Source organism: Zonotrichia leucophrys, chromosome 1, assembly GCF_028769735.1.
Source record: "Zonotrichia leucophrys gambelii isolate GWCS_2022_RI chromosome 1, RI_Zleu_2.0, whole genome shotgun sequence".
NCBI classification, from domain to species: domain Eukaryota; kingdom Metazoa; phylum Chordata; class Aves; order Passeriformes; family Passerellidae; genus Zonotrichia; species Zonotrichia leucophrys.
This window is the reverse complement of record NC_088169.1, coordinates 89926183-89934551: the sequence shown is the minus strand read 5'-3', so window position 1 is coordinate 89934551 and position 8369 is coordinate 89926183. Positions and strand designations below refer to the sequence as shown.

At 45.3% G+C, this 8369-nt stretch overlaps 1 protein-coding gene across 1 annotated transcript; it reads right to left on the bottom strand.

The window, feature by feature from the left end:
* Nucleotides 1-204: 204 nt before the first annotated feature.
* CLDND1 (claudin domain containing 1) lies at nt 205-8131 on the bottom strand. Its single transcript, XM_064721891.1, has 6 exons — nt 8077-8131; nt 7519-7696; nt 3373-3667; nt 2073-2180; nt 1552-1689; nt 205-1460 (listed from the first exon to the last, which is right to left on the bottom strand). Exons 3-6 carry the CDS (start codon nt 3659-3661, stop codon nt 1240-1242), a joined length of 756 nt encoding a protein of 251 aa, XP_064577961.1. The 5' UTR covers nt 3662-3667; nt 7519-7696; nt 8077-8131; the 3' UTR covers nt 205-1239.
* Nucleotides 8132-8369: the final 238 nt, after the last annotated feature.

The window sequence follows — 8369 nt, the reverse complement described above, 5'->3', positions numbered from 1 at the left end:
TCAGTCTTGGAACATTGTTTTCTAGGTATGATATGTCACCTAGTCTGGCTAGAGTTGCAGTGATTTTAATTTAAAATATCTGATCTAATGTCATTGTTTCTGGTGACATTTCCATGAAAACAGATCTAGACACTGGTTCTTCCTTCCCCAAGCAAAATCCACTCTAGACCATTCCCTCACCCTCCCATCAGATTCATGCAATGCTGAAAATTTCTGAGTCTTTATTATTACTATTATTATTTAATTTAAACAAGAGGGGAAAAGAGCAGCACCTTTTAAAAAACCCTGTTGTGTGCTATACAGGATAAACAGGTGAGGTTTAAGAAAAGTTAAGTTTATATATGTACATATACACACATACAATAACCAAATTAAAACCAAAAAACTTGTGAGGTCATTTTCAGCAAGAGAGAAGAAAGCCTTATTCCACATCAAGCAAAAGCACCACAAATTAAGATTAGAGTGCACAATCACGTGTAGTGCAGATACCAAACTAGCCTGGGTCCTGGAAGCAGTGGAGCTACAGCAGGACAGAGCTCCATGAGGGCCATCTAATCCCATTCCTGGGCAGAAGCAAGTCCAGAGTGTGCCTTCAGGAGGGTGTGCTGCACAGGCAGCACCACAGCTGCCTGCTCTGCCTCCAGCAGTTTTGGCAGATGCCACAAAATGCCACAAACTAGTGATAACAGGAGATCCAGAGCCAAGCTACAGACTAATTCAGCTACAGTATTTCCATAAGAGAGTTTTCTGAATTCCCTCATGTCTCTTGGGTGCTCCCTGTAGATACTGCCTGCTTCAGTCACACAGCAGACAGCTCCTGATTATGTATTATTTGTGCACTGAGGTTCCCATTCTTTCGTACCTGCACCTTCCCTTGTCTCTCTTCCACCTCACAACACACAACATCACTTCTATTTCCTCCAGGCTGACAGGGTAATAAAATTAGGAAGGGGCATGTACATCTAACTAAGGGGAACTGTCAAGAACCAAAGGTAGCTTAAAAAATAATCACAAATCTTAAAAAAACCCAATTAAAAAACCTGTTCAAGTTCTGCAGACTTCTGGCAGGTTTTGGTCATTTAGCCCAGAGATCTTTGTCTTCAGGGCCTGCAGGCTAAAATTGTCTTGACTGGCAAGAAGCATGCAGTACATGATAAAATTCTGACTGAAACAAAAAAGTAGTAAGGGCTGGGGGAGAAGTGGTTCTAACATGGAAAGCCCAGACTGCAGCAGCAGCCCTTAAGCCACACGGTAGGCTTTCAGCAGGGTGAATTCCTTCCTGTTGGTGCGAGCTGCCCAGATGAAAAGAGCAGCTGCCATGAACTGCAAAGGTGCTGACACACAGGCGAGGCAGAAGGACCAGCCGAATTCACCCTTCACATCCTCGGGCAGAGGCAGCTTCCTATGGAGCAGCTCAATCCCAGCCACATAGCATCCAACGAGGCCCAGCGTGCACAGCCCTGGGGAGGGAAACAGCAAAGCACAGTGAGCTCACCCACGGAGCTCCAGGGCTGCTCTTGAGCTTCTGGAGGAGGATGGCAGGACACTTACCTGCTAGCAAATGCAGGACTCCAGTGGCAATGGCTGGGTAAAGGCTGCGACAGGCACAAGCACAGAGCCCAATCAGAGCCCCAAAGCACATGAGGCCGATGCTGACAAAGGGCAGGAGAAACTGCAACCGCCAGAGATCTGCATGGGAAGAAACCACACCAGTCACCTTTGCTGAAAATGGGCTGGAAAAAGATCTCCCACCATCTTAACATTCCCTTCTACACTGCTGTTTCTGCTTCATCAGACATTCTACATTCATAGTCAAAAAGGACCAAAGATTCCATTGAAACAGAAAGAACCTAATTTGGTAACTCACAAATCCCTGCATTCATAGGCAAAACCCTTGCTAACACATCTATGTCTTCTTTTTAAACTTTGACCTACTGCCTGCACAACTGCAAAAAACAATAAATGGTGAGCAAGACCAAGAGAGACAGAGGCTTTCCTCACCAATGACTGAATTTGAGAAACAACTTTTTTTAATTCTACTTGTTTATCTGCCAGAAGTGAAAGACACTTACAAGTCCGATTCAAATCCGTGCCACTGTTGTGATTTCCAGGCTCTATGTACTTTTCTGCAAACTGATCAGAGAGGGAGAAACTGATGCAGTTTGTAGTCATATCAGTTTCTAGGGGTGGAAAAAAAGAAAAAGCTGCCATTAGGTGTCTCCCCTCAACCCTCCTTCCCCCCTTTCAAATCCTCCTTTCCCAACAATTTGAGCTAGGAAGCTCCTCAGAGTTCCATTTGTAAAGAAAAATTACCTCTCCAAACAGATCTGTATATGTTTTCCTATGATGTAGTTGGCACAATGTGTCTGTTATGAGGTACTACACGAAGGGATAAGCATTCTAACATGCAGAATCTTCAAGCTTCCATGGATTATCCACAGATAATTGTGCCATGTGTAACATACTGGCAAAGTAATGTGGTGGCATATGATGCTGAACTATGTTGTCACATAGTCTTGAGCTCAGGGTCCCTTAACTAAGGTCTGCTTATCTCCATATGCAGAGTGTGGTCTCATACTAACAGTTAAATCAAAAATGGGACAGAAAGGCCTATTTAAAGAACATGAAGGATTTACTTCTTTACACTAAGTTTCTATCTCAGATTTTACTTTGAGAATACTATTGAGCAGAACTAGTTTAATTGTCATCCAAAATAAGTATTTTCATGAGAGAGGAAGAAAAAAAGTATTTCATGCATGTTTTTTTCTCTACAAAATGTAAAGTACGTCTTTAAGAAGGTTCAAAATGAAGGAGTTCACACATACAGCAAGTACTCAAAATTAACTTTGAAGCAATTAAAATAATTGTTTGCCACACATTTTATCCCTCAATGATTTGAAAAAATAATACAAATATTTCCCTCTATATCCATTCAAGGATTCCAAAGTGTGCTGAGGCAAAGGTGGGATATTTGTGACATGAAACAAGTGAATGACTAGCTAACAGGAATGAGCACCTGCTCGATAACGTAGTCTTTATTCCATTGCTGGACCCCAGGATCTATCCTAAAAAGACAGTAACTGGTAGAGCAACCATAAAGGTATTCCCAACTGGACAGCTGAGACAACATAAAAGTCAAGCTCGTAAGACTAAATTTAGATCAAGTATCATGTGTCAAACCCAGAAACTGCAGCAGTGACAGCCACAGACCATTTTGCCCTTTGCTTCTTTAAAAATCTGGACTTTCATTAAAAACTCAACCAACCAAAACAAAAGCCTTCTGGAGGAACAAAGTGGCATGAGTCTGTTCTGAGGAAGTTAGCACACAGCACTCCAGGGAAGCCAGGGAAGTGATAACTGCTCTGGAGATACCTGGTGGGCTGTACCAGTGAGAGTTTTTGGGTACAGTGATGCACCTCCGCCACAATCCAACCGTGCCGTTGCACCGGAAGAGCGCATCCGTGTACGTCTTCTCATCTGCATCTTTGCTGACAAACTCCTCCCAGATGCTCCTCCCGGCCTCACTCATGTTCTCGGCTGGGGACTGGGTGCGGTACTCGTACCAGAAGTCGGTGCCGATGGAGGCGGCCATGTAGATGGTGGAGATGAGGCTGAGCACGCAGGCGATCACCAGCGCTGTGGCAAACCGGTTATCCATCATGGCGCCCTGGCCGGGGACACAGGGACGAGTGAGCAACGCTACAGTGTTATCCCAGCAGCGCCATACTCATCAGCCCCCTGCTGCACGGTCCCCTCAGGATATGCAGGCCTTCCTTTTCCTACCTGCTGGAACCAGGAACACTGAGAAAATCTTCAGTGCTGGCCAGCATCCACTGGATCTGCCAGTTCCAAGTAGGGATGATTTCCTGGACAGTGTGCTCTCCCAGCCACACTGCACTGGCTGCTCGCCCTACCAACTCATCCCCAAAGCAGATGACACAGCTCGCTGCCATTTGTGATCCTGACTGTAGGGAACGTCAGAGACTCCCTCCACAACGCCCAGGAAGAAGACTTAGCTTTCCTTAAGAGATTACCAAGAGTAGAAGTTATTTTTATCCTGCCACCACATATGGCTTCCACAGCTTGTGTTTACAGCAAAGATAAGAACCACAGGCATGCCGAAAAAGCCCTTCCAGGCTGCTCACAAAGGGCAGCCATGCCAAGGTGCTGGAATGCCTTTAGGGAAGAGAGAAATGTATCTAGGCACTAGAGACAGAACATGAAGGAAGCACTGGAAGACAAGTTTGGAAATAATGGTAAATGCTGCAATAATGCTACAATACATACCATGGTATTTTTGAAGACCTAGAACAACGCAGGGGGGTGCCCTGTTTCATGGGAACAATGGGACAAAACTGAAAGGCCTTCGTATGTTCCCACAAGGCCTCTGCTCTGTGTCCCTCTCTTAGGATCCTTTGTGGGGTCATGCTCCCAAATGGCATAGATTCAGGGTCAAAGGAGGCATGAGGAAAACACAAATATCACACATGCTTATGACAATACCATAATTTTAATGAGTAACTGACTGTAATATGAGAGAAATGTTTTGTGGCTGAAATGCACCAAAGGACTCCTCTCAGATGCCAGTTGTTCTCATGTGCTTTCTGTGCTTGATTAAATTTATGGATTACTATGAATCAGGCTTGAGGCACTTGATAGGAAAAAAAAATTGAAACTAGCTCAGCAGCTAGAGGTAGGCTGTGGTAGGAGCTACTATCTAATCAGCTCGTCTCTTGCTTGTCTCCTCCCTTCTCCCACACACTTTGATCAAAATATTTTGCTCTACTTTCTTTCAACTAAAGAAACCGCAACTGGAAACAGTAATGACTTAAAGCTCAACATTCACAAGAAAAAACAGTGAGGTTTTTTTCAAGTCAGACTTGTCAGTAAGAAATTATGAACTAAGAAACAAACTGCAAATTAAAGAAGGGAATTTCAAAGGCATCAATGTTTGCTGTTAACAGCACCATTCTTATTTCTTTTCCTCTCCATCTGCTCCTCTATTTGTCTGAAACTGGCTTGCAAGGAGGAGAAATTATGTGTTCCCATATCATTTCCTATGCTTCATTTCCATATTAAACGAGCCACACTCTGCAATATCCATCCTTGAATTGCATCCTTAGCAATGAGAAGGAATAGAACTGATTTGTGGTGAACTAACAAGAAACATCCATTTAAAATACTGCAAAGTTTGCATACCACAACTTACTTAAATAATAATCTACAAACTGTGAACTTTTATAAGATAATAGAAATATTGAGAGGGAGAACACATCATATCCAGTTTTATTTATGTGGAAAACATAGAATCAAGCCCAGACTTGGAAGCAAATTCTCTGTGGAGTATTTAATCCCTGGTTATGTATTTCCACTCTCTTTCTATATCCCAGTGACTTGCTCCAGGCACACAGGATATGGGATAGGGAGAGCAAGCTGTTGTATAGATCTGACCTCACCATTCAGCCCCACTGAGCCAACTGAGGGATCCCTGCCCCTTCACACACTGCCCCCGAAGCAAACAGAGCAAGCGGCGCCTGCAGGGCCAAAGCTGCTGCCCAGCTGAGCTCAGAGCTGAGCACATCACTCTCTGAGCAAGCAGCAGAACAGGCTGCTGAGCAGGCTGGTCTGGATCTTCCACTATACTGCAATCACATCTGCTGCAAGAGGAACTCTCTGCAACACTCCTCTCTTTAGGAAGGGTTCTCTCTGGGTGGAAGGATCACAAGAACTCACAAGCTCCATCCTCAGAGTAGTGGCTGGTGACAAGGAATGTAACCAGGGCCACAGATCTGTTGTCACTACCTTTCAATATAAATGCTGACAATGACAAAGCCCTATCAAATTTATACCTAAGTCAGAGAAAGAAAAGAACTGGCCCAAAAGTCTTACTTTCAGCTAAATATCCCTGCTGCCACATACAGAGCACTGCTGCTGGCATTACCCCTACCAGATCACCATTAAAAAACAGCCACATGCCGGACCAGCCTTCTGTGAGCTGATGTGCTGTGAACACGGCAGAGCTGATGTCAGCTGGCAACCAAGAACAGGTCATAAGCAAAATGAAGGCTTAATCACCAAACAGCAAATTAAAGCTTTGGCCTGTGTTCATTATCTACTTGGTAAGTGGGAGATGGCAATCTAGTGACACTCAGTCCATGTAATGTTACTGCAGGCATTGGTAGAGAACAGCCAAGGGGGCTACAGACCCCAAAATCTAGCGAGTGGCTTTGTGTGGCCTTCGTCCCAAAATTACTTTCAGTATGGGCAGGACAGTGACAAGCAAGGTAAGAGTGGGCCCACAATTCCTTACAATAAAGGTCCCCTCAGTGCTTCTGCCAAACACTTCAACTGCTTACAGAAAAGATGAAGAACTCCACAACACTTCATGCAAAGGTTGAACCAGTTTTTCCTGTCAGTGGAGAAGACTTGCCAATTCACTGTGCATATCCATTGCATCTTCATCTACAGGAAACAAGCTCTCCCTTAAATGAGGTGTCCTTTAAAAGAGAAAACCATCCTGCCAGCCCCAGGCTGAGCTCAAAGGAAGCAGTGAGCACAGCCAGTAAGAAATAGTGACCAGAGAAGACCATGAAGAAACACACTGCCTGTTTATGGGATTAATGCCACGCTTTGCAAAAGATTCTGTGCAGAACAATGTGTAGGAGGTGCTTTAGAATAAACTTACTTATGAAAAAAATAACATTACTATTACCAAAGATTACACTAATTATAAGGACATAAAGATTGATAATAAATAAAAATGCATTTTATCCACAGGCTATCAACAAGACCCTTCATTGTTTTAACAGGTATGTTTATATAGCTCTGACAGCATGCTTTTGCCTAGCAGAAGATGCTATTTCAGACAAATTACAGCTGAAACTAAGCTATGCAATGAATTTAAGATAACACTAAGTAGTTGTAAACAGGCAAAAGTGCTTAATGAGATACTGCAATTATATTAATTTTTTAAAAGAAGTGAGACACATAAAAATTTTTACATTTTAAGAAAATTTTTGAAAAAAGCTCAAAAAAATGAAGGTAAAGGCCAAACTGGAAGCAATACTCAGGAGAATGACTAAATCGCATGCACTTCAAAGAAGGGAAAAACAAAGCAGACAAGTCAGTAGAGTTGGGAAAGAAAAAACAGAGAACGGAACAAAAACAAGTATTCTGGCAAAAAATCAACTCTAAGACTGAAGACTGGACAGTCTTTGTAAGAAGTTACTGTACCATGGCAGAAGGGAATACAAAAACATGCATATTTTTATCTTGTTGCTGAGGTCACTCCTTTCAGCCAACAGCGGGTCACCACATTTAAGAAACTCCTTTTACATGACATCGCAAAAGAGTCCCTGGTGCATTCGCTGGCATTCTCTCAGGAAACATGCCAGCAATCACAAAGGGATTAGAAGGCCTGAAAGAGGGGGCAAATATGGGGAGAGGGCTGGAAACAACACCAAGCTGGATCAGGTTGACAAAACGTTAGGAAAGATTGCTACCAAATACTTTTTTTACCTTCAGAGATGCTCAGAGTCCCTCAGGACACACAGCTCCGATGATTCCAGGTCTCTTCAGATGCACAGCGTTGTTTGTGTCCTGTGGCCAGCGGAGAGCATGAAACGCAAACTTCCTTTCTGCCCTGACTCTTCCATTCATTCAGCTTCTTCCACACCACCAGTTCATAACAAGTGACCTACAATCAAAGAGCAAACCGAATGGCTGGACATCATCATTTTACTCTGAAATTACTTCACAGACATCTCCCAGTGCTATCATTAACGAAAAAAAAAAATAATAAAGCTAAGATGGAATGGGGAAATTACTTGAAGAGCCCTCAGGCCAAGAGCACCTGTCCCGCAGGATCAGCCCAGCACCGGGCCGGGCCGGCCGGGCATCCCCACGGAGCGCCACCGCCCCCGGGGGTCTGGGGCCTCCCAGGCGGCAGCCCCGCGCGGGGGGCAGCAGCTGTGGACCGACAGCAAACCCCAGGAGAACGGCCCGAGCCCTCAGCCCCATCTCCCGTCTCCGCCCAACATCCCCTCACCGCCCGGCCCGACCCGGCCCGGCACCCACCGCCCATCGCCGCCGCCGCCGCCTCGCACCCGGCCCGGCCCCGCTTCCGCCCGCCGCGCCCGCTCGCGCGGGGCACGCTGGGCGATGTAGTTCTGTCGCCCTCTTCCGGAGGCGCTGGCCTCAGCAGCCCTTGGCCAGCCCTTCCCGACGGCTCCTCGTCCTTTCCCGATGGCTCCTCGCCCTTCTCCATGGCTCCTCGTCCTTCCCGATATCTCCTCGTCCTTTCCCGATGGCTCCTCGCCCTTCCCGATGGCTCCTCGCCCTTCCCCGTGGCTCCTCACCCGTTTCCATGG

Excerpts from the sequence above, each read along its gene's own strand:
- CLDND1 (XM_064721891.1), bottom strand. The coding sequence starts at position 3,661 with ATGATGGATAACCGGTTTGCCACAGCGCTGGTGATCGCCTGCGTGCTC. Across the intron at positions 2,181-3,372 it reads TCACTGGTACAGCCCACCAG|AAACTGATATGACTACAAAC; the intron begins GTATCTCCAGAG and ends TTCCACCCCTAG. Across the intron at positions 1,690-2,072 it reads CACGGATTTGAATCGGACTT|ATCTCTGGCGGTTGCAGTTT; the intron begins GTAAGTGTCTTT and ends CTTCCCATGCAG.